The sequence below is a fragment of the Caretta caretta genome, chromosome 26 (genome assembly GCF_965140235.1).
Source record: "Caretta caretta isolate rCarCar2 chromosome 26, rCarCar1.hap1, whole genome shotgun sequence".
NCBI classification, from domain to species: Eukaryota; Metazoa; Chordata; order Testudines; family Cheloniidae; genus Caretta; species Caretta caretta.
The window spans coordinates 16,082,946-16,107,625 of record NC_134231.1 but is presented as its reverse complement, the minus strand read 5'-3'; the positions used below and the strand labels follow the sequence as shown (position 1 = coordinate 16,107,625).

Sequence of the window (24,680 nt, the reverse complement as noted above, 5' to 3'; positions counted from 1 at the left end):
GCCAGCCGTGTGCCCCAGCCCCTGATCATTTCCATTGCCCTCCGCTGGACTCTCTCCAATTTGTCCATGTTTTTTCTGTAGCAGGGGGCTCAAAGCTGGACGCCGCACTCCAGATGAGGCCTCGCCAGGGCCGAATAGAGGGGAACGATCCCGTCCCTCGATCTGCTGGCAATGCCCCCACGAATGCAGCCCAATGTGCCGGTGGCCTTCTCAGCAGCAAGGGCCCACTGCTGACTCATATCCAGCTTCTCGGTCACTGTAACCCCCAGGTTCTGGGGCCATGCAGGGACCTGCCCAGCCCCTGGGGTCGGTTAGAGAAACCTCCAGGCTGCTCCAACTCATGATCTGTTTTTCATAGCATCCAATGAGCCCTCGGGGTAGAGAACAGCCTCAGTGCAGTGTGCCCCCCTTCCCCCCCGATCTGCCCCCCTAGGGATCCTGGGGGCTCAAGAACAGATACAGTGCAGGTGCCTCGGCCATATCCCCAATCCACCCCCATGAGCCCTGGGGAGCAGAGAATAGCTACAGTGCAGGCCACACTGGCCATGCCCCCATTCACCCCCTATAGGCCCTAGGGGGCAGAGAACAGCCACAGTGCAGTGCCCCCCAGTCACACCCCTGATCCGCCCCTTATGGGCCCTGGGGGGCAGAGAACAGCTACAGCACAGGGTGCTCTGGCCATTCCCCCGACCCACCCCCTATGGGCCCTGGGGGGCAGGGAATAGCCACAGCGCAGGGTGCCCCAGCCATGACCCTGATCCGCCCCCTATGGCCCTAGGGGCAGGGCTCCACACCAGCTGGGGAGGCCCCTACAGAGGTGGGAGCCCGAGGGGGCCATTTACACCCACCCTAAGGCCTGTTTAGTGTGTCAAACCAGTGCGAGGGGAAACCGGGCCAGGGAATGGGGTTTGGGCCAGCCCCTCAGCACCGGCACCGTAGGGCAGCCCCTGACGCGCGGCTTGCCTGGGCTGAATTCTGACCTCAGCTCCATGGAGGGCCCAGATCGCCGTGCCTGTCGGGCTGCGTGCTCGGCCCTCCCTGAGGGCCGGGGTGCCCTGCCCCTCCGCAACCCCTCTGGCCAGGGCTCTAAGTTTAAAGGTGGCCGGTGTGGCTGGAGCCTGGCTCCAACAGGGCACTGCCCAGCATCCACCTTAGAATCATAGAATATCAGGGTTGGAAGGGACCCCAGAAGGTCATCTAGTCCAACCCCCTGCTCGAAGCAGGACCAATTCCCAGTTAAATCATCCCAGCCAGGGCTTTGTCAAGCCTGACCTTAAAAACCTCTAAGGAAGGAGATTCTACCACCTCCCTAGGTAACGCATTCCAGTGTTTCACCACCCTCCTAGTGAAAAAGTTTTTCCTAATATCCAATCTAAACCTCCCCCACTGCAACTTGAGACCATTACTCCTCGTTCTGTCATCTGCTACCATTGAGAACAGTCTAGAGTCATCCTCTTTGGAACCCCCTTTCAGGTAGTTGAAAGCAGCTATCAAATCCCCCCTCATTCTTCTCTTCTGCAGGCTAAACAATCCCAGCTCCCTCAGCCTCTCCTCATAAGTCATGTGTTCCAGACCCCTAATCATTTTTGTTGCCCTTCGCTGGACTCTCTCCAATTTATCCACATCCTTCTTGAAGTGTGGGGCCCAAAACTGGACACAGTACTCCAGATGAGGCCTCACCAATGTCAAATAGAGGGGAACGATCACGTCCCTCGATCTGCTGGCAATGCCCCTACTTATACATCCCAAAATGCCATTGGCCTTCTTGGCAACAAGGGCACACTGCTGATTCATATCCAGCTTCTCGTCCACTGTCACCCCTAGGTCCTTTTCCGCAGAACTGCTGCCTAGCCATTCGGTCCCTAGTCTGTAGCTGTGCATTGGGTTCTTCCGTCCTAAGTGCAGGACCCTGCACTTATCCTTATTGAACCTCATCAGATTTCTTTTGGCCCAATCCTCCAATTTGTCTAGGTCCTTCTGTATCCTATCCCTCCCCTCCAGCGTATCTACCACTCCTCCCAGTTTAGTATCATCCACAAATTTGCTGAGAGTGCAATCCACACCATCCTCCAGATCATTTATGAAGATATTGAACAAAACCGGCCCCAGGACTGACCCTTGGGGCACTCCACTTGATACCGGCTGCCAACTAGACATGGAGCCATTGATCACTACCTGTTGAGCCCGACAATCTAGCCAGCTTTCTACCCACCTTATAGTGCATTCTTCCAGCCCATACTTCCTTAATTTGCTGACAAGAATACTGTGGGAGACAGTGTCAAAAGCTTTGCTAAAGTCAAGAAACAATACATCCACTGCTTTCCCTTCATCCACAGAACCAGTAATCTCATCATAAAAGGCGATTAGATTAGTCAGGCATGATCTTCTCTTGGTGAATCCATGCTGGCTGTTCCTGATCACTTTCCTCTCATGCAAGTGCTTCAGGATTGATTCTTTGAGGACCTGCTCCATGATTTTTCCAGGGACTGAGGTGAGGCTGACTGGCCTGTAGTTCCCAGGATCCTCCTTCTTCCCTTTTTTAACCTTCCTGTGGATTGTTTGCAGCCGGTGGCTTGGCGTCTGGCCAGTCTCCGGCGTGGGGCTGGGGATGAGGCAGCCGGCCTCGTGCGTCAGGCTTTGCCGTGGGGGTGGAGTGTCAGCCATCCTGCCGGGGCAGGGGGGCGTCAGGGGCAGGGTGACACATTTCTGGACTATTTCCCGGGAGCAGCACCAGGAGGAGCTTGGGATAGCTCCAGTGTTGGCTTTCCTGCCATTGCAGTGACCGGGGGAGGGGGATGACCAGGTTGGGGTGCTGAGGCTGGAGTGATGGGTCGCTTGGTTCAGGGGCCTGGTTCTCAACCAAGAGGAGCAGCGGGCACTGAGCGCCTCTGGAGCTCAGGCCCCAGCATGAGGCTGAGATGATGCTGCCCATCGTCTGTCAGTCTACAGGGATGCTGCTGGGTAAAACCCGAGGGTGTCGAAACCAGACATATCCCCCGAGCTGCTACTGACCCAGGATTGCTAGTGGGGGGAGGAGTTCCTCAGAGCTGGTTCTCACCACTCCCACCAGGACTGGTCATGTTTGTATTACCATTACCCTTCGGGGCCCCAGTCACAGACCAGCACCCCTCTATGCTAGGCGCTGTACTTTTCTATTGCTATTAGAGGTATTATGGTAGTGCTTAGGCGCCCCAGTCACAGACCAGGCCCCCGTTGTATGTTCCATTTTCCCCATGTGCCAGGCTCAATATCTTCATAAATGATCTGGAGGATGGTGTGGATTGCACTCTCAGCAAATTTGCAGATGATACTAAACTGGGAGGAGTGGTAGATACGCTGGGGGGCAGGGATAGGATACAGAGGGACCTAGACAAATTGGAGGATTGGGCCAAAAGAAATCTGATGAGGTTCAATAAGGATAAGTGCAGGGTCCTGCACTTAGGACGGAAGAACCCAATGCACAGCTACAGACTAGGGACAGAATGGCTAGGCAGCAGTTCTGCGGAAAAGGACCTAGGGGTGACAGTGGACGAGAAGCTGGATATGAGTCAGCAGTGTGCCCTTGTTGCCAAGAAGGCCAATGGCATTTTGGGATGTATAAGTAGGGGCATAGCGAGCAGATCAAGGGATGTGATCGTCCCCCTCTATTCGACATTGGTGAGGCCTCATCTGGAGTACTGTGTCCAGTTTTGGGCCCCACACTACAAGAAGGATGTGGATAAATTGGAGAGAGTCCAGCGAAGGGCAACAAAAATGATTAGGGGTCTGGAACACATGACTTATGAGGAGAGGCTGAGGGAACTGGGATTGTTTAGTCTGCGGAAGAGAAGAATGAGGGGGGATTTGATACCTGCTTTCAACTACCTGAGAGGTGGTTCCAGAGAGGATGGTTCTAGACTATTCTCAGTGGTGGAAGAGGACAGGACAAGGAGTACTGGTCTCAAGTTGTAGTGGGGGAGGTTTAGGTTGGATATTAGGAAAAACTTTTTCAGTAGGATGGTGGTGAAACACTGGAATGCGTTACCTAGGGAGGTGGTGGAATCTCCTTCCTTAGAAGTTTTGAAGGTCAGGCTTGACAAAGCCCTGGCTGGGATGATTTAATTGGGGATGGGTCCTGCTTTTGAGCAGGGGGTTGGACTAGATGACCTCCTGAGGTCCCTTCCAACCCTGATATTCTATGATTCTATGATTCTCCCTGGATGAACTACATCTCCCATGATTCATCATGGTTTCACCTCTGACTGAACCACATGCTGTCTCATGGGAATCATATGAGTTCAGGTGCATGCTGGGTGATGTAGTCCAGCCAGGGAGCCCCGCCCATCCAGCACAATTGAACAAGAGGTACCAGAACTATAATTCCCATGAGGCACCATGGCTCCATAGACAGATGTGGTTGAATGTTGAACCGACCCGAAATGTTTCAGCATTTCCAAATTGACATTTTTCTGACCTTTTCAGTCTGCAAAAAACGTCAGCATTTTCGCCTTCTATCCCAATTCAGGAGCAAAACCGATGTCGAAATACCAGGATACTGGGATTTCTGCTCAGCTCCCATCCAGCCTTGTGGGTCAGGTCAGCCTGTCGCCAAAGAGTACAGAGCAGAAACAGAGACAGGCAAGGGCTGGGCTGTTGCTTTAGAGAGGAGAAGAAGGAGGGAGATGGCAGAGGGCTGTAAAACAGAGTGAGAGAGAGAGATGGGGAGAACAGCAGGACCTGCCCTTTTGCGTAATGCCCCTGCCAGGAGACAATCAATGAGTGTTAAAGGCAGCGAATGAAAAACACACACACTGCCTAGTTAACCTGTGGAATTCCCTGCCACAAGAGATCACAAACAAAAGAGGCTCAGCAGCAAATCAGGCTTGGTTACCTTCAGTCATGTTATAAACCCTCCTGCATCAGGGCCTGGCAGAAACTTCCCCTCCGGGTTGGTGATTTCAGAGTCGGTTATTGTGGAAGTTTCGCTGGTGCCAGCCATGGTCGGGGCCAGGAGCGTGGGCTGGGAGGCCCAGTGCACGTCGTTCCCGGGCAGGAGGGTTAAGCAGGCGTGGGGATGGGATGGATCCCCCCACAGTGTTTTCCAATGGAGCTTGGGCGTCTCTTTCTAAAATCTGGGTGCCCTGGGCTGGATTGTCCACCTGCGTTGTGCAGGAGGCCAGGCTGGATCAGAGAAGCCGCACCCGGCCTTACCAGCCAACTCCCTGGCCCCTGCTCTGTTCCCGGCAGTTCTTGGGCTCCTGCAGATCTTCTAATGCATCTTTCCTTGTTCTCCAGGCCCCGCCCCGCTCCCCCGACCAGCTGGCAGATGGAGCCGTCTGCCGCCCCCCGGTTCTCCTGTGCAGTGTGGAGTCGGGTGAGTCCTGGGACCATTCGGGGACGAGCCGGCTGACTCACGGGTGAAACCCAGCTGTTCCGCGATGGCTCTTACCTGGCCTACAGGGGGTGGGGGGCTGGCTGTGAGACCGAATGTGGGGGGAGACTGTACCCCACCTGCTGCTGCTGGTTCCTGGCCTCTCTGCAGCAGCTGGTGCAGCCCCTGTCCCAGACGACACTAGGCTGGGTGGGCCATGGGTCTGAGCCAGTCGGGCCAGGCCTGTATGCCGTGCTTAAAGTGGGGGGTCTGTCATATTCTACGGAAAAGAAAGGGACATCACATCTGCCTGCCTCCCTACTTCCCCTCTGTCCTGCCTCCACCTCATCTGTTCTGCCCCCCCACTTTGGGGAAGGGTTGCAGGGCTCTTTAGCTGCCCCCTGCCCTTATATGAGAATGGTGTCAGCTCCTGGGGGGCGGGGGGAAGAGCTTTGCCAGATTTCTATTGGCTGCTCTTGTGGAGGAGTCAGTACTGAGGGGAAAGCAGCCAGTCCGAGTGTCCCCGGGCAGGGCTGGCATGGGCTCAGCTGGCTGGAGTTGCAGGGATGTAGCTGTGCGGTCTATGGCTCCGTGAGCCCAGCCCCTGGCTGCTCCCTGCCCTGACAGCTCCATGGCTGGGGTGGGGCTAGTGGAGAGACGGGGGCTGGATCCCTGCAGCCTGATCTGACCCCTCTGGCCTAGCCACTGCTCTCCGGCTGGACCCATACCCTCCTGCATGGTGCCACACCCGCTAGGGATTGGCCCTGTATCGCAGGCGGGAGGCTGGCTGGGGCCATGGCAGCTGGGGGTCTGGCCCCATATCTCAGGCGGGAGGATGGCTGGGGTCACAGCAGCTGGGGGTCTGGCCCCGTATTGCAGGCGAGAGGCTGGCTGGGGCCACACCCACTAGGGATCTGGCCCATATCGCAAGCAGGAAGCTGGCTGGGGCCACGCCAGCTGGGGGTCTGGCTCATTTCGCAGGCGGGAGGCTGGCTGTGGCTACGCCAGTGAGGGGGGTCTGGCCCCGTATGGCAGGCGGGAGGCTGGCTGTGGCTACGCCAGTGAGGGGGGTCTGGCCCCGTATGGCGGGCGGGAGGCTGGCTGGGGCCACGGCAGGAGGGGTCTGGCCCCGTATGGCGGGCGGGAGGCTGGCTGGAGCCACGGCAGGAGGAGTCTGGCCCTGTATCACGGGTAGGAGGCTGGCTGGGGCCACGGCAGGAGGGGTCTGGCCCCGTATGGCGGGCGGGAGGCTGGCTGGGGCCACGGCAGGAGGAGTCTGGCCCTGTATCACGGGTAGGAGGCTGGCTGGGGCCACGGCAGGAGGGGTCTGGCCCCGTATCGCGGGCGGGAGGCTGGCTGGGGCCACGGCAGGAGGGGTCTGGCCCCGTATGGCGGGTGGGAGGCTGGCTGGGGCCACAGTAGTGGGGGTGCAGGGGCTGTGCTGGGATCATTGGTAAGTGGACTCTTCCCGCAGGTCTCAGTGGTGCTCTGGACCCACCTGAGGGTGGCTTGCTGTTTTCAGCTTCTGGCACCTCTGTGATATCGGCCCTGCTGCACGAGGAAGACTGGGACCACCCCAGCCCCTGCAAGCTCCGGCCCCCGAGTCCCCCTGCGGGCGGAGGCAGCCGGAGCCCCCAGGTCTCCCAGCAGCACACCATGGAACCTGCTCAGTGCCAGGAGGTGGATTTGGGGCTGCCAGCCCCTGGCTGTGGCAGCCCGGCTCCCCCCTGCCTGGTGGCGAAGGCATCCCAGAGCACTTCCTGCCCGCGAGGGGAAGTCACTGAGACTGAGTCCCCGGCTGAGACGCTTGACGCAGCGGAGGGGAAGCCGGGCGGCGCGGCACAGGGGCAGGAGATGGAGGAACTATCCCCCGCGCTTGGAGATGAGCCTGTGCTGGAGGAGGAGGGCAGGCCGGAGCCCACCTTGGGGTAAGCCAGCTCGCGAGTCTGGCCACGGGGAACCAGGCGGGAGGTTGTGGGGCTCTGGCAGCCACGACATCCTCCGGCTGTGGTTAGGCACCGGGGCTGAGCTGAGCTTTGCACTGTGAGGGCTGAGATGAGAGCTAGCAGCCATTTGGCGAGCGCTCCAAGAGGGTAGAGATAGCTGAGAGCTAAAGGAACTTGCTACCCATCCGTCCATCCATCTGTCTATCCAGCCATCCCCAGACCCCGCGCCCCTCGATCTAGCTATCACATGGGGGAGGGATAGCTCAGTGGTTTGAGCATTGGCCTGCTAAACCCAGGGTTGTGAGTTCAATCCTTGAGAAGGCTATTTAGAGATCTGGGGCAAAAATTGGGGATTGGTCCTGCTTTGAGCAGGGGGTTGGACTAGATGACCTCCTGAGGTCCCTTCCAACCCTGATATTCTATGATTCTATGTTACTAGCTATCCAATGCATCTGTCTTTCTCTAATGAGGTGCCCATCCCCGGGGCCTCTGGGCTCCAGCCCTGCTGCCTCTCACTATGACCAGCTCTCTGCTTTCTCTCACCTTCTGCTGCTCTTTCTCTCTCCCTGGCTCTGTCTCACCCTCACATCTGACCAGCCTGATGCAACCTCCGGGCTGGCTGCTGGTCCCTGCTGGGCTGGGCTGTGGGCGGGTGCAGGCTGTCCTGGCCAAGCCCTTCCAGGGCAGTGAATCTGAGCTGTGGGCTCCCAGGAGACATTGACCCTGTGGGCTTTGCCAGACGATGCCTCACTGACTCCAGCCTCAAGCATTGACTTCGTAGGGTGCTGCAGGGCACCCAGCCAGCCCCCACGCTCCCAGCCACTGCATCGCTGTCTGTAGTGCAAATCCCCTCAGCTGGGGGGCTGTCAGCCACCAGCCAGACTGGTACGGACAGGTCACTCACTGGGCTGGCATCATGCTCAGCACCTTGCCCCTGGCACCAGTGAGGTTATTGTTCTTATTTACTAAGTGTATTAGGGTAGCACCTAGGCACCTCAGTCAAGGGCCAGGCCCCCATAGATCAAGGACTGTATCTGATTTATTAGGTGTATGATGGTAGTGCCTAGCAGCCCCACACATGTGATTTATTAGGTGTATTACGGTAGTGCCCAGGTGTCTAAGCCCCAGGCCATGCCCCCATGGTGCTAAGCACTGTAGGTGATTTATTAGGTGTATTACGGCAGTGCCCAGGCCAGGTCCCCCGTGGCCCCTGGCACTGTACATTGTTAGGTGTATTAGGTAGTGCCTAGCAGCCCTGGTCACAGGCCAGGCCCCCATGGCGCCGGGCGCTGAACAGACCCAGAGCAGAGACGGTCCCCGCCCTGAGAGCTGACAGGCCCTGCGCTATGGTGCACAGGACCCATCCAGAGTGCTGTGCAGAGTTCTGGGAATGCCAGGAGGGGAGCCGGTCCCATGAGCCCCCCCGGGCTGGATGGTGTGTGGGGAGCCCGGCCCTCCAGGCCAGGCCGAGGGGCAACTAGAGTTGTGAAGCGGGGCAGCACCCAGCCCTTTCCCAGCAGTGCTGCTACCCCCTGCCTGTGGGGCCATGCTCCTCCCCAGAGCCCGGTGTATTGCCCAGTGCATTGCCCAGCCCTGCGGCCCTGGACTGTTAACCCTTTGGAGCTGGTGCACCTTGGAAGTGGGGCGTAGAGAGCATGGTGCGTAGGGTTGCCATGCTCCCACCCCAGGGCTGGGCTCCCTCTTCTCCCTCACCAGCCTGCCTCTGGCCATCACCCCACACGCAGCCCCCAGCCACGCTGCTGATCTAGCTGCTGACAAATCCGCACACTCAACCCCTCCCCTGCTCCCAGCCATTTGCCCACCTCTTCACCCCCACGTTCCCTCAAGAGGGTCCAGCCCCCGCCCCACAGCTGGCCCCCATGCAGTGTCCTGGGGCCTTCCAGCCCAAGAACCCAGCTGCGGGCCATGTGGGTTTAGCCCAGGCTGTGGGGGATGCCCATGCATCCTGGCAAAGTGGGTAGCCCGCATCTCCTCCCTTCGATGCCAAGAGCTCCCACCGGGTCCAGCAGGGCACAGAGCGCCCCCAGCAGCCCTACGCATGCGCTGCAAGGGTTAACGTCCAAACCAGTCAGCCAGATCCCTGAGTCAGCGCCGGGTGACCCAAGCAGCTTTGCTTTCTCTCTGGGATATCCACCCCAGCCGGTGCCAGCCCTCTGTTGGCTGCCGCTCTAATCCCTGGTTACGCCCCAGAGTGTAACCGCATGGTGCTGGTTCAGAAGGGCGCCGGGGGAAGGGGCTTTGCTGCTGTTAGGATTATTCTCCCAGGCAGGACTTTGTCCCCTGCCCTCCCCAGTTTTACTTGGCTCACAAGCTGAGCTGGGTGGAGAGGGGAGATTAACACCAGGTGACATCGCTGTGAGTTCCTTCTCAGGGCAGCTCAAGGCAGAACACCAGGGCTGAGCACAAAGCCAGGCTAGGGCTGTGAGGGTGGATGCAAGACAGCTCTCTCTGTTAGCCAAAGACTCAAAAAGTAAAAGCAGGTTTTTTTTAAAATCCATCAGAAGCAGGAAGCTGCTTAACAACCAGTGGGGCCACTGGATGATCTTGATGCTAAAGGAGCACTCAAGGACGATAAGGCCATTGCAGAGAAACTAAATGAATTCTTTGCATCGGTCTTCACAGCTGAGGATGTGAGGGAGATTCCCAAACCTGAGCCATTCCTTTTAGGTGACAGATCCGAGGAACTGTCCCAGATGGAGGTATCATTAGAAGAGGTTTTGGAACAAATTGATAAATTAAACATGAGTAAGTCACCAGGACCAGATGGTATCACCCAAGAGTTCGGAAGGAACTCAGATGTGAAATTGCAGAACTACTAACTGTGGTCTGTGACCTATCATTTAAATCAGCTTCTGGACCAGATGCCTGGAGGCTAGCTAATGTGACGCCAAATTTTAAAAAGGGCTCTAGGGCTGCAGGGGCGGTGCCTGCAGGCACAAGGGCAGCAAGCAGAGCCTCCCTGCTGCCCATGCGCCTAGGGCTGCACTGCAGGGACCTGGCGGCCGCTTTCTGGGAGCCGCGGTAAGTGCTGCCAGGACCTGCACCCCGAACCCCCAGCCCAGCCCAGAGTCCCCTCCCACACCCAAACTGCCTCCGGAGTCCACACCCCCCAACACCCGAACCCCCTGCCCAGCGGCTTATTAACGCCTAGGCTTGCAAATTTGCAGGGGCAGCAAATTTATAAGAGCAGCCAGAGGCTGCTTCCCCTGGCACCGGTTTGCGCCCCCGGCCCCACCCCAACTCCACCCCTTCCCCGCCCCCATTCCCCACCCCGTCCCTGCCCCTATTGGTCCCCTTCCCCAGATCCCCACCCCGGCCCCACCTTTGCTCCTGAGTGCGCTGCCTTCCCCCCCTTCGCAAACCTGTTTCCCGCATAAGCCCTGGCAGGGAGCGGGGAGAAGCAGGACCCGGTGGCGTGCTCAGGGGTGGAGGCGGAGCGGAGGTGAGCTGGGGTGGGGCGGGGGGGCACCAATTATTACAGGGTCTAGGGGCAGCAAAATCATTAATTCGCCACTGTCCCTGCCCCAGGCCTTGAGTCCCCTCCTGCACCCCAAACCCCTCCTCCCCAGCCTCACCCAGAGCCCGCACCCCCAGCCAGAGCCATCACCTTTACCCTGAACCCCTCATTTCTGGCCCCACCCAAAGCCTGCACCCCCATCCTAGAGCCCGCACCCCAACCCCCATGCCCCAGCCCGGTGAAAGTGAGTGAGGGTCAGGGAGAGCGACTGAAGGAGGGAGGAGGGATGGAGGCAGGGCTTCGGGGCAGGGGTGTTTCACAGAATCATAGAATCACAGACCATCAGGGCTGGAAAGGACCTCAGGAGGTCATCTAGTCCAACTCCCTGCCCAGAGCAGGACCAATCCCAACTAAATCATCCCAGCCAGGGCTTTCTCAAGCCTGACCTTAAAAACTTCTAAGGGGATTCCACCACCTCCCTAGGTGTTTCACCACCCTCCTAGTGAAAAAGGTTTTCCTAATATCCAACCTAAATCTCCCCCACTGCAACTTGAGACCATTACTCCTTGTCCTGTCATCTGCTATCACTGGGAATAGTCTAGATCCATCCTCTTTGGATCCACCTTTCAGGTAGTTAAAAGCAGCTATCCAATCCCCCCTCATTCTTCTCTTCTGTAGACTGAACAATCCCAGTTCCCTCAGCCTCTCCTCATAAGTCATGTGCTCCAGACCCCTAATCATTTTTGTTGCCCTTTGCTGGACTCTCTCCAATTTATCCATATCCTTCTTGTAGTGTGGGGCCCAGAACTGGACACAGTACTCCAGATGAGGACTCACCAACGTCGAATAGAGGGGAACGATCACGTCCCTCGATCTGCTAGCAATGCCCCTACTTATACATCCCAAAATGCCATTGGCCTTCTTGGCAACAAGGGCACACTGCTGACTCATATCCAGCTTCTCGTCCACTAGGTCCTTCTCTGCAGAACTGCTGCCGAGCCATTTGGTCCCTAGTCTGTAGCGGTGCATGGGATTCTTCCGTCCTAAGTGCAGGACTCTGCACTTGTCCTTGTTGAACCTCATCAGATTTCTTTTGGCCCAATCCTCCAATTTGTCTAGGTCCCTCTGTATCCTATCCCTACCCTCCAGCGTATCTACCACTCCTCCCAGTTTAGTGTCATCCGCAAACTTGCTGAGGGTGCAATCCACACCATCCTCCAGATCATTAATGAAGATATTGAACAAAACCGGCCCCAAGACCGACCCTTGGGGCACTCCGCTAGATACCGGCTGCCAACTAGACAGGGAGCCATTGATCACTACCTGTTCAGCCCGACAATCTAGCCAACTTTCTACCCACCTTGTAGTGCATCCATCCAGCCCATACTTCTTTAACTTGCTGGCAAGAATACTATGGGAGACCGTGTCAAAAAGCTTTGCTAAAGTTGAGGAATAACACGTCCACTGCTTTCCCTTCATCCACAGAGCCAGTTATCTCGTCATAGAAGGCAATTAGGTTAGTCAGGCATGACTTTCCCTTAGTGAATCCATGCTGACTGTTCCTGATCACTTTCCTCTCCTCTAAGTGCTTCAGAATTGATTCCTTGAGGACCTGCTCCATGATTTTTCCAGGGACTGAGGTGAGGCTGACTGGCCTGTAGTTCCCAGGATCCTCCTTCTTCCCTTTTTTAAAGATGGGCACTACATTAGTCTTTTTCCAGTCTTCCGGGACTTCTCCGGATCGCCATGAGTTTTCAAAGATAATGGCCAATGGCTCTGCAATCACAGCCGCCAATTCCTTTAGCACTCTTGGATGCAACGCATCTGGCCCCATGGACTTGTGCACGTCCAGCTTTTCTAAATAGTCCCGAACCACTTCTTTCTCCACCGAGGGCTGGTCACCTCCTCCCCATGCTGTGCTGCCCAGTGCAGTAGTCTGGGAGCTGACCTTGTTCGTGAAGACAGAGGCAAAAAAAGCATTGAGTACATTAGCTTTTTCCACATCCTCTCTCACTAGGTTGCCTCCCTCATTTAGTAAGGGGCCCACACTTTCCTTGGCTTTCTTCTTGTTGCTAACATACCTGAAGAAACCCTTCTTGTTACTCTTAACATCCCTCGCTAGCTGCAACTCCAGGTGTGATTTAGCCTTCCTGATTTCATTCCTACATGCCCGAGCAATATTTATATACTCATCCCTGGTCATTTGTCCAATCTTCCACTTCTTGTAAGCCTCTTTTTTGTGTTTTGTGTTTGATTTTGTGCAATTAGAAAGTTGGCAACCCTAGTGGGGCCTGAGGCCCAGATCCTCAGAGATATTTAGGCTCCTGATTGCCAAGGGGAATTAGGAGCCTAACATGGAGGATCTGGGTCTAAGTAAGGTCACATGGGGAATTGAACCCAGGTTTCAGGCTAACCACTTGACCAGCCTTCCTTTCACAGACTGCAGGTGTGCGCTCCTCCCAGCCCTACTCCCTGACAGCTCTTTGATGCACACATGAGCTGATATAGGATTTGCTCACCCCTAATGGGGAAGCAGGATGAGAACCCAGCTTCCAAACCGCGGCCTTGGCCCCATGAGCTAACAAAGAGAGCTCAGAGGCAGCAGCCGCCGTAGTAGGACTCTTAACCTCACTTATCCACAGACCCGTGTCTGAGCGCCGCGCACAGAGGGGCAGATCACAAGGCCCCACGCGCCACTTACACTGCCCAGCCGGGGGGCAGAGCTGGGCCTCGCAGCCAGTGCCTCCCCTCCCAGCAGGCTGCTGCAGGAGAGGGCTAGACTCAGCCATGGGGAGGGCAGTGATGGGAGGGGCCTCCCCTTGCTGTTGACACCGCCGTCCGCCCCCTCAGGTTTCCCAAGGAGGAGGACGCAGGGGAGAAGCCAGGAGACCCGGAAGTGTTGCAGCCCGACGGGGCCCTCCTTGCCAACGGGGCCTCTGGGGACCAGGGGGCAGCTCAGCGGCTGGCAGCAAGGCTTTACCACCTGGACGGCTTCAAGAGGTCGCAGGTGGCCTCCTACCTCAGGAAGAAGTAAGGACTTAAGTGACGTTTCGGGCAAGATGGATGGTGTTCTGGAGTGCCCCCTACTGGGAGGGCTGGAGTAGCCAGGAGCTCCCCCCACAGCCAGTGCCCTGCCCCACTCCCCACAGTGCCCAAGGCTGGGGCTGGAGTAGCTGGGAGCTTCCCCCACAGCCAGTGCCCTGCCCCGCCCCCCCCCACAGCGCCCCCTGCTGGGAGAGGCTGGGGCTGGAGTAGCCCGGAGCTCAGCTCTGCACTGCTCTGATCTGCATGTGTTGGTTCCCAGCAACGAGTTCAGCCGGCAGGTGGCGGAGGAGTACCTCGCCTTCTTCCAGTTCAGCGGGCAGACTCTGGACCGGGCCCTCAGGTAAGGGCACCACAGACCCGTCCAGAGCGTTTCCCAGGGGAGCAGCGTGGGACGAAAGCCTGCAGGGAGGGGGGCAGAGGGAGGGGACGCTCAGGGCAGTGCTATTAATTCCTCATCTCAGCATCGGACCATGCTGCTGATGACCGGACCTAAGGCCAGCCAGAGAGGGCCCCGTGGTGCCAGGCCCTGGACACACAGCGTACTGGACAGTTCCCACCCCAAAGAGCTGACAAGCTAAATAGGGCAGATGTGGGGAGGGGGGGTGGGGATTGGAGCAAACAGCTGATCAGCCCCAGGCAGAGAGAGCCCCCAGGCTACACATCTCTGGGTCCGGGGAGACAGAGTCCCTGTTGCACGGGCCTGGGGCCACAGGGGGCCAGGGGCTGTACAAACATACCTGGGGCTGCAGAGCAGCAGACGAGCGGCATGCTCAGGGTGGGGAGAGGAGAGGATCCAGCCAGTCTAGGTGCCAGCTGCAAGTCTCCCCGGGTGGTGTCTCCTGTGTGCTGGGCAGGTCCTTCCTCAAGGCCTTCGTGCTGACTGGGGAGACGCAGGAGCGGGAGCGGATCCTCAGACACTTCTCTAAGCGCTATCACCTCAGCAACCCCGACGCCTTCCCCTCGGCAGGTGAGCTCCCCGGGCCCCCCACATCCCCGCCCCGGCTCACAGGCACCCTAGGGTCTGACGTATGCTGGACCTGACACTGTCACTCACTCCCCACGGGACCGCTGCTGCTCTGTGCCTCAGTTTCCCCACCCCACTAGGAGGCAGTGATTCCCATCCCTCCTCTACAGGGTGCTTGAGAGGCAGGACCACCATGCTTCTAAAGAGCGGCAATGCACCCAGGCCAGCGCCTGGCAGCCATGAACCCTCCCAGCTCCTGGGCCATTCAGAGTGCTCACAGCACCTGCCACCTATGGGCTGGAACCAGGCAGCTGTTTAACGGTACCACAAGGCTGCAGGCCAGTTTAAGACAGGAAGTGAAGAGTGCCGCTCACAGGAAGCTGTGAGGGAGGGGTGAGGGTTAGGGTTAGGGGTGGTGGGGATGAATGGAGCTGGAGTTTGGCTGGGATGCCCAGGTTTTCTTCGGAGCCCCGGGATGAAGGTGTTTTGGGATTCCCCACTGCCCCCACACAAATGCCCATGATTGCCCTGCCCTACCTCCACCCCAGCACTCAGTAGATGGCGGGGGAGGAGCTGTGCCACTGAGAGCTGGGATCGCTTGCCGGGAGGTTGCCACAGTGCCTGCCTGGGAGAGGTGCCGGGTGGGGCGATCTGTGCTCTGGAGGGGTGTGGGACCCCTGCTGTCCACACCCAGTGGGCTCTGCAGATCTCTCCTGCCATGGACCCCCAGGCCGGCTCCATGCCAAACACGCTCCCTCTCTGCCCCTAGATGCTGTGCACACCTTGACCTGCGCCGTCATGCTGCTCAATACGGACCTGCATGGGCAGGTAAGCCCAGGGGCACGGAGGGGTGGGGGGGTTCAATGGGGATCTCACCAACCAAGCCCAGAGTGTGGCCCGACTGGCCATGCCAAGGCGGTGTCCAGAGCTGGGCTGTTTCGTGCAGTTGGGCACAGAAGGGGAATGGGGTTGGTAGCAGGACGTGCCCTCTCCCCGGTGGTTCCCATCGGTGAGTGCTTTGGTGCGAGTGTGCAATGAGATGGGGGGCTCAGCCCATCTCCAGCAGGGAGGGCTCACAAGGTCCTGGGCCATGGAGACAGAGCTCCGCCTCGAAGGGCGGGGTGAGGACTGGGGTCAGATGGCTGTGCATGTTCTGGGATTCAGCAGCGGGGGGAAGTGATGGTCCGTCCATCTGGCCCTTTTCGCCAGCGCCAGTCACTAAGGGAACCGATTGCATGAAAAAGCAAGGCTAAAAAGCTTGTTAGCAAATCGGCAGGCTCAGTCCGGGGCGGGACAGGCCTCCAGTTAGCGCGCACATGCGTGGACACAGGCTCCGTGATCTCACACATACTCGTGTGCCCAGCCGTTGCTCATGGGTTTGTGCATGCTAGAGTATGCCCGTGTCACGCGGGAGGGAAATCCTTGGAGCTGGGGCTGCCCACTGGTTTTGGCTGGCATTTCACTTTACTGGGTGGGTCTCCTTGGCCCTCACCTAGCTGTCCCTGGTCACACTGTGGGTGCCCCAGGGACACCCACTCTAATCCCAGCACTGCTCAAGGGTCCCATTAGCCTTTGGCTGATCTGGGGGGTTGGGTAGTGCAGCGACTGGTCCTGCAAACTCCCCTTCTCCTGCTGCTCTGGGAGTCACCCCTGGTGCCTGACCGTGCCCAGCTGTGCCCCGGCAGCTGTTCTGTGTGGGACCCCAGGCCTCGTACCCAGGAGGAGCTGTGCCCGTGATTCACCCTGGGGCAGGGGGAAGGTCACCCCTGAGAACAGCACCCCCGCCCAGATGCATCATGGCTCCATGCTGCAGCTCCAGGGCAAAATGCTGTGTGAGTGTGGGCACAAGGTCCTGGGTATGCACGCATGTGAATCCACACAGGTTGTTTGCCCAAGCTCGAGCATGTGTGTGAACAGGGGAGTGCCTGTGTGCAGAAACACGGGCTTGGAGGGATGTGCCCAAGCAGGCTCCAGCACAGACCTGGCCCCCGGACTCCTGGGTTCTGCTCCTTCCTGCCACCCCCCCTCGCTTTGTATTCTTAGGGGCAAGGAGTGATTTAAGGGGAGGCTGCCCGTCACTAGGATAGCCATGTTGTCACTGGCAGGCTAGCAGTGAGAGGGGCGCAGGGCCCACCCCCCAGCTGAGTTGTCAGCCGGCAGGATGGAACCATGGGCGCCTCCTCCGTCAGCCTGTGTTTGTGGCCCTGGCCAGCACTACAGGGGGCCAGACATGGCACAGCTGCCCTCTGCTGGCTGGATGTAGCACCATGTAACAGTGTGTCATAGCCCCGGCGCAGCTCCCCTCCAGGGCTTTGGGAGCAGCAGGCTCTGAGTGCTAGAAAGATCATTTGGCTCCATTATCCAGGCTGTGTGGGGTCAGTGCCCCTGGCCCTGGTGCTGGCCCTGGCCTGGGGTGGGGAGGACATGTGTGGGAGCCATGTGCGCTGGGCAGCACGAAGTGCCACACGGGCACAAACCCAGCCCTGTTCTCACTGTGATCCACGTTTCTCCCACCCCTGTGTGCGTCTCCCACCCCTGTGTGCGTCGCACCATCGCCCCCTTGTGGCTGCAGAACATCGGCCGCAGCATGACCTGCCACGAGTTTGTAACCAACCTTGATGGTATGAGGGACGGGCAGAACTTCCCCAAAGATCAGCTCAAGGTACTGAACCCCTCAGCCGGGCGAGCTGGTGCTGCTGGTGTCAAGAGCTTCTGGCCTGCATGCCAGCTGAGGGCCTGGCGGGCCCCAATACCTACCCAGCTGTGTGTCCACCCACTGCACCCTCCATCTGGTCACCTGTCTGTCTGTCCATCCTGCCACAAATATGTCCATCCACCCCCGTATCTATCTACCCTACACACTCCCTCTATCTATCTATCTATCTATCCCCATCGACCCCCTCTATCTAATCTATCTATCCCCATCGATCCCCTCTAGCTAGCTATCCAGCTATCTATCCTCATCGACCCCCTCTAGCTATCTATCCCCATCGACCCCCTCTATCTAATCTATCTAGCTATCCCCATCGACCCCCTCTATCTTATCTATCTATCCACATACACCCCCTCTAGCTATCTCTACCTATCCCTGGCACCCTGCCCCCAGTGTCTGTGCTGCATGGGGTGGGGAGGGTGACAGGGCTCCGCGTGGCCCTGTGTGGGGGAGGAACCCGGCTAATCCCAGAGCCCAGGCCCATTCCTGCCATGCCCTTGGGGAGACAGCCCAGGGAACGGACGTGGGGTCGCGGTGATTGCAGCAAGGGTGACACCCCCTCCGATGGGGGTGCCCAGCAGTCCTGGCGAGGGCTGTCCCTGCAGAGCCTGGCTGCGGAAGGAAGAGCCCTGCCCAGGGTAGCGCCAGAGGGAGGCAGGGACCCCCGGCTCTGTGGCTGCTAGGGGGGCGGGGCTCTCAGGGGGGCGTGGCCGCTCTGACGCCCTGTTGCTCTCCTGGCAGGCCCTGTATTACTCCATCCGCAACGAGAAGCTGGAGTGGGCCATGTGAGTACCCGGGGCCCCGCCAGCCTCCCACTGCCCCCGCTGCCTGCAATGGTCCCTCCCGGGAGCCGTACAGCCTGGTCCAGCCCCCATTCCACCCGCTGGTCGATGGCATGTTCCATGCTGATGGGGGGGAGCCACAACCTGTTCCATTCTGACCGTGGGGAGGCGAGGGGGGGGCACAAACCCCGGCCTGTTCCTTTCTGACCCCGGGGGGGCACCTTGCCAGCCCAGCCTGTAATGCCGGGCACTGTGGCTCCCCCTGCAGGGACGAGGAGGAGCTGGTCAGTGCCCTGACACCCCGGCCGCCCAGCACCCCGTCCAGCCGGAAGAAAAGTAACCCCTTCCTGACGCTGACCCAGGACGCCAAGGCCACCACGTACAAGGAGGGGCAGCTCGCCCGCAAGGTGCACGCTGAAGCCGATGGCAAGAAGAGTGAGTGTCATCCGTCTCCCCGGCAACCAGCAGGGGGCGGAGCAGTGACACCCATTGCCTGGCAACCAGGATGGGGGGGAGTGACATCCGTTGCCTGGCAATCAGCATGGGGGCAGGAGTGACACCACCAGCGCAGGGGGGAGGGGTGATGCCTGTCGCCCCAGCAACCAGCGCGGGACAGTGACACCCATCACCTGGCAACCAGCGCAGGGGGGAGGGGTGATGCCTGTCGCCCCAGCAACCAGCGCGGGACAGTGACACCCATCACCTGGCAACCAGCGCAGGGGGGAGGGGTGATGCCTGTCGCCCCAGCAACCAGCGCGGGACAGTGACACCCATCACCTGGCAACCAGCGCAGGGGGGAGGGGTGATGCCTGTCGCCCCAGCAACCAGCGCGGGACAGTGACACCCATCACCTGGCAACCAGCGCAGGGGGGAGGGGTGATGCCTGTCGCCCCAGCAACCAGCATGTGCGCGTGTGTATGTGACGCTTGTCACCCCGGGAAACCAGCATTGGAGGGTGACACCCATCACGGGCTGGGGCGGGTGGCGGTCTCACCCTCCCTGGGGCGGGAGGGGCTGGGGTCTCACCCTGCATGACCTTTGCCCTTCCAGCACCCTGGGGGAAGCGAGGCTGGAAAACCTTCTACACGGTGCTCAAGGGGATGGTGCTCTACTTCCTCAAGGTAATGCTGGGGTCCTGCTTTGGGGCTGGGGGTGTGGGGAGCGGTGGGCAGTGCCATGGGGTTGGGGGTGCAGGGAGGGGGGTGGGCAGCGCCATGGGGCTGGAGGCATGGGGAGAGCAGCCCTTAAGGGTCTAATCCCCAGCCCCATCCCGTGCCTGGAGGATACCATATCTAATGTGGCTTTGGGGGCTCTTTGTGGCTCAGATCTGTGTCTCCCTGATGGCCAGTGGGAGCCCCCGGCAGACACCAGCCAGGCCCAGCACCCCTGGCCCAACCCACGGAGCAGGAGCGCCCTGGGAGCAGGTCCCTGGCATGGGGGCACAAGGGGCAGGCAGTGGGGGCAGACGGGCTGTGCCAGGCGGGGGCTAGGGCTCTGGGCAGGGCTGTCTGCTCCCGCCTCTTGGCTCATGCTCCATGTGCCCCTTCCTCACAGGATGAGACCCGGGTTGACGTGCCAGGCATGGAGGAGCCGATCGGGGTGCACCATGCACTAGCCGAGAGAGCCTCCAAGTACAACAAGCGGCCACATGTCTTCCGCCTCCAGACGGCCGACTGGCGCATCTTCCTCTTCCAGGCGCTGTGAGTGCCCCCCAGGCATGGGATCTCCCGCCCTGGGTACACTGTCCCCATCCCGGGCTCATCCCCCCAACCAGGGGATGCTGCCCTCTTCCCTGCCTTGGGCACGATGCTCCCCGTCCTGCCCTTCTCCCCTGGGTCAGGGCACACTGCCCCCCCCACCTGGGCACACTATCCTCCCCACCTGAGTACACTGCCCCCATCCTGGGCATGCAGCCCCATCCCCCTGCCCTGGGGAAGCTGCCCCCTGCCCCGCCCTGGGCATGATGCCCCCCCGCCCTGTCCTTCTTCCCTGGCCAGGGCACACTGCCCCCCACCCTGTCCTGGACATGCTGCCCCCGCTCCCCCACACTCTGAGGCACACTCTCCCTGCTCCTTTACCTCAGTCCCCCCTGTCCTGGGGCCTGCTGCCCATGCCACCCCGGGAGCACTGCATGTTGCATGGCTCTGCCTTCCTAGCGGGAGCTCTGCCCATGCCCCTCACTCCCGACCCACAGCCCCCACTGCATCTGCCCTGGGAGCTGACCACAGACTGGGACCCAGCCAGGGGCAGCCAGTTGGAGCCTTCACCCCTGAGAGTCTCTGCTCCCGCTCAGGCCCAGGGCGTGGCCTCCTCCCAGAACCCACACCCCAGTCTCTCCCTCTCTCCTCCCCAGAAGCGCCGAGGAGATGAGCTCCTGGATCTCCCGCATCAACCTGGTGGCCGCCATGTTCTCGTCTCCGCCCTTCCCGGCGGCTGTGGGCTCCCAGCGCAAGTTCATCCGGCCCATCCTGCCCACAGCACAGAGCCGCAGCTCCCTGGTGAGCTCCCCGGTGCCGACACCCGTGGGTATGGGGCAGGGCTGCCCGAGTGACTGCCAGTGACGGGACCCCCAGGGCTCCTCCGCGACTGCCAGCCACAGGACCCCCAGCCATGGGACCCCCAGACCCCCAGCAACTGCCAGCCATGGAACCCTCAGTGACGGGACCCCCAGGGCCCTCAGCGACTCCCTGCCACGGGACTCCCCAGACCCATCAGCGACTGACAGCCATGGGACCCCGAGGGCTGTCAGCAATTCCCCAGTGAAAGGACCCCCAGAGCCCTCAGCAACTGCCAGCCACGTGACCCGCCAGCCACAGGACCCCCAGGGCCCTCAGTGACTGCCAGCCATGGGACCCCCCAGCCACGGGACCCCCAGGGCCCCTCTGCGACTCCCAGCCATGGGACCCCCCAGTGATGGGACCCCCAGACCCATCAGCGTCTGCCAGCCATGGGACCCCCAGGGCCCTCAGCGATTCCCCAGTGAAAGGACCCCCAGAGCCCTCAGCGACTGCCAGCCACAGGATCCCCCAATGATGGGACCCCCAGGGTCCCTCACTGATTCCCCAGCACCGGGACCCCCAGGCCCCTCAACCACTCCCAGTGATGGGACCCCCAGGGCCCTCAGCGACTCCCAGCCATGGGACCCCAGGCCCTCTGGTGGTTTTCTCCCCAGCCTGAGGGGCTCACTGACAGGGGCATCTTCCTTGGCTCAGTTTTGCCCCCTGGTGCCCCCCCCCCCAAGTACCCCCCATGGGCTCTGCCCCTTCGTGGATTTGTGGGCCCATCAGAGCACCATAGGTGGTGGCTTGATCAGCTTCCCGGCTCAGCCCATGGCGGCCCTGTGCCCCATCGATTGGCTGCTTGTCGTGGCATCCCCTCCACCTCAGTGGCTGTGGTTCCCATGGAGGGTTCCTGGCGTGTGTGGGGGACCCCTTGACTGAGCCCGTGTCCCGGCAGGAGGAGCAGCACCAGGCCCACGAGGGGTGGATGGACAAGTTCTCCGACGAGCTGGGTGAGCACCAGCGGAACCTGCCCGACAAGCGGGGCCGGGGTCGCGACCTGGAGGAGTATCGGCTCAAGAAGGAGTATCTGCTCTATGAGGTGGGCACTGCCCTGGGGGCGGGCACAGAGGTCGCTGTGTCATAGAATCACAGAATATCAGGGTTGGAAGGGACCTCAGGAGGTCATCTAGTCCAACCCCCTGCTCAACGCAGGATCAATCCCCAACTAAATCATCCCAGCCAGGGCTTTGTCAAGCCTGACTTCAAAAACCTCTAAGGAAGGAGATTCCACCACCTCCCTAGGTAACCCATTCCAGCACTTCACAACCCTCCTAGTGAAAAAGTTTTTCCTAATATCCAACCTAAACCTTCCCCACTGCAACTTGAGACCATTACTCCTCGTTCTGTCATCTGGTACCACTGAGAACAGTCTAGAGCCATCCTCTTTGTAACCCCCTCTCAGGTAGTTGAAAGCAGCTATCAAATCCCCCCTCACCCTTCTCTTCCGCAGACTAAACAATCCCAGCTCCCTCAGCCTCTCCTCATAAGTCATGTGCTCCAGTCCCCTAATCATTTTTGTTGCCCTCCACTGGACTCTTTCCAATGTTTCCACATCCTTCTTGTAGTGTGGGGCCCAAAACTGGACACAGTACTCCAGTTGAGGACTCACCAATGTCGAATAGAGGGGAACGATCACGTCCCTCGATCTGCTGGCAATGCCCCTACTTATACAGCCCAAAATGCCGTTAGCCTTCTTGGCAACAAGGGCCCACTGTTGACTCCTATCCAGCTTCTCCTCCCCTATAACCCCTAGGTCCTTTTCTGCAGAACTGCTGCCTAGCCATTCGGTCCCTAGGCTGTAGCGGTGCATGGGATTCTTCCGTCCTAAGTGCAGGCCTCTGCACTTGTCCTTGTTGAACCTCATCAGATTTCTTTTGGCTCAATCCTCCAATTTGTCTAGGTCCCTCTGTATCCTATCCCTCCCCTCCAGCGTATCTACCACTCCTCCCAGTTTAGTGTCATCTGCAAACTTGCTGAGGGTGCAATCCACACCATCCTCCAGATCATTTATGAAGATACTGAACAAAACCGGCCCCAGGACCGACCCTTGGGACACTCCACTTGACACCGGCTGCCAACTAGACATGGAGCCATTGATCACTACCCGTTGAGCCCGATGATTTAGCCAGCTTTCTATCCACCTTATAGTGTCCTCAGTAGGGACAGCTCAGAGCCAGGGGGCTCGACCGGGCTGCTGTGCTGCGGGGAGCAGTGGGCGGGGGCTCAGCAGGGGAGTGCTGTGCTGCAGGGTTTGGAGTGGGCGGCTCAGCAGGGGGCAGAGTGGGGGCTCAGCAGGGGGCACTGGGCTTCAGGGGGCAGGGTGGGGGCTCAGCAGGGGGCGCTGTGCTGCTGGGGGAAGGGCAGGAGTTCAGCAGGGTGTGGGATGGGGCCTTAGCAGGGGGCACCGGGCTGCGGGGGGGCAGGCTCAGCAGGGGGTGCTGGGTGGAAGGGGGTGAGGTAGGGGCTCAGCAGGGTGCACTGTGCTGCAGGGGAGGGGACTAGCACTAAAGGGAAGATCTCAGGGCACCCCAGGCTGGGGACCTGTGCCCCACCCCCGCCATGCTGTGTGGCTGTTCCCCTGCCTGGCGTGTTGCCCCCCAGAGCTGGCTGCAGGCAGGGCTCACGCTGCGCTCGCCCTTGCAGAAGCGCCGCTATGAGACCTACGTGAAGCTGCTGGAGGCGCGGCTGTGCGGGGGCTCCGAGGAGCTGGAGCAGTGGGAGGCACGGCTCGGGGGCTCCGACTCGGCTGACGAGGGGCTCGGCCTCATCAAGTCGCACTCCAGCCCCTCGCTCAACCTGGACCCGCCGCCTGCCGGCGTGAAGGTCAAACGCAACATCTCGGAGCGCAGGACGGTCCGGAAGATCATCCCCAAGCGCAACAAGCAGCTGCTGTGACCCCCGCCAGGGCGCCCAGGGACACCCCCCGGGCACTCGCCGCAGCACAAGGTACGAGCTGTCGCCCGGACTTGAACCCATGGCTCAAGGGACACGATGGCACCAACAGCACGGAGCCCCCAGGTGGCGCCAGCATCTCAACAATGGGGGCGTGATGAAGGCACCAAGGGTGGGTGCACCCCCGGGGGTCCCAGCCCAGGACTCTGAGCCACCCTGCCCTTGGAAAGGGAAGGGCACCGGGCTCTGTCCATGTGTCCCCTCCAGGAGGCAGCGCTGCTCGATGGACCTGGACTGGACTGGGGGGCGCCTGGTGCAGGACGGTCCATTCCGCCGGCTGAGCTGGGCTCTGGGGCCCCCCCCAGGGCACTGCACCCCCCACACCGTCTCCTGATTCCTGTTCTCAGAGACTGGCAGCCGCCAGAGCAATAAACCAGAGCGAGCCATGGAACCGTGCCCAGGCTGCATGGGGAGGGGCGGGGACACGGGGCTGTTCCCTCCTTGGGCAGCATGCCCCACATAATGCAGGGCAGCGGGGCTGGGGAGGAGCGAGGGGACAGCCAGCGCTCTGGAGGAGCTTGGTCAGCCCATGGACCTGCCTTGGCAAACTCCCACGCTGCTCCATTGCCATGGACCCAGTCCTGCAGCGAGGGCTGGGCAGCACGTCACACTGATGGGCGATGGGCCTATGGGTGCTGCGATGCCCTGGTGATGTGTGCCAGATGGATACGGACTCCCCACCCTCGCCCCACTCTGCCCCCACTGGGCCGGAGCCGGGTGCCTGGGCCCCTCCCCGGCTGGAGAGCCCTCCAGTGATCAGCAGGGCGGAGCCGAGCTGCGGGGGCAGGGGCAGTGTGAAGGGGGGTGGGGCCAGCTACTAATGGACTGAAGAGCCCCGCTGGGAATTCGGAGGTTCCTGGGCATCTGGGCTGAACCAGCTGCAGCCAGG

The 24,680-nt window shown here is 60.0% G+C and overlaps 1 protein-coding gene across 7 annotated transcripts in view; it reads left to right on the top strand.

The window, feature by feature from the left end:
* Positions 1-24,182, top strand: part of PSD4 (pleckstrin and Sec7 domain containing 4) — a 39,494-nt gene extending 15,312 nt beyond the window's left edge. For all 7 annotated transcript variants that reach the window (XM_048829603.2, XM_048829602.2, XM_075123482.1 and 4 more), the window contains exons 3-16: positions 5,275-5,353; positions 6,825-7,278; positions 13,625-13,804; positions 14,079-14,159; positions 14,674-14,786; positions 15,553-15,611; positions 17,356-17,445; positions 18,238-18,281; positions 18,547-18,713; positions 19,329-19,399; positions 19,833-19,978; positions 20,632-20,776; positions 21,735-21,878; positions 23,483-24,182. In XM_048829603.2, coding sequence (XP_048685560.2) covers positions 5,275-5,353; positions 6,825-7,278; positions 13,625-13,804; positions 14,079-14,159; positions 14,674-14,786; positions 15,553-15,611; positions 17,356-17,445; positions 18,238-18,281; positions 18,547-18,713; positions 19,329-19,399; positions 19,833-19,978; positions 20,632-20,776; positions 21,735-21,878; positions 23,483-23,734 — 2,025 coding nt within the window. In that variant the 3' untranslated portion in view covers positions 23,735-24,182. The remainder of the gene's footprint in view (positions 1-5,274; positions 5,354-6,824; positions 7,279-13,624; positions 13,805-14,078; positions 14,160-14,673; positions 14,787-15,552; positions 15,612-17,355; positions 17,446-18,237; positions 18,282-18,546; positions 18,714-19,328; positions 19,400-19,832; positions 19,979-20,631; positions 20,777-21,734; positions 21,879-23,482) is intronic.
* Positions 24,183-24,680: the final 498 nt, after the last annotated feature.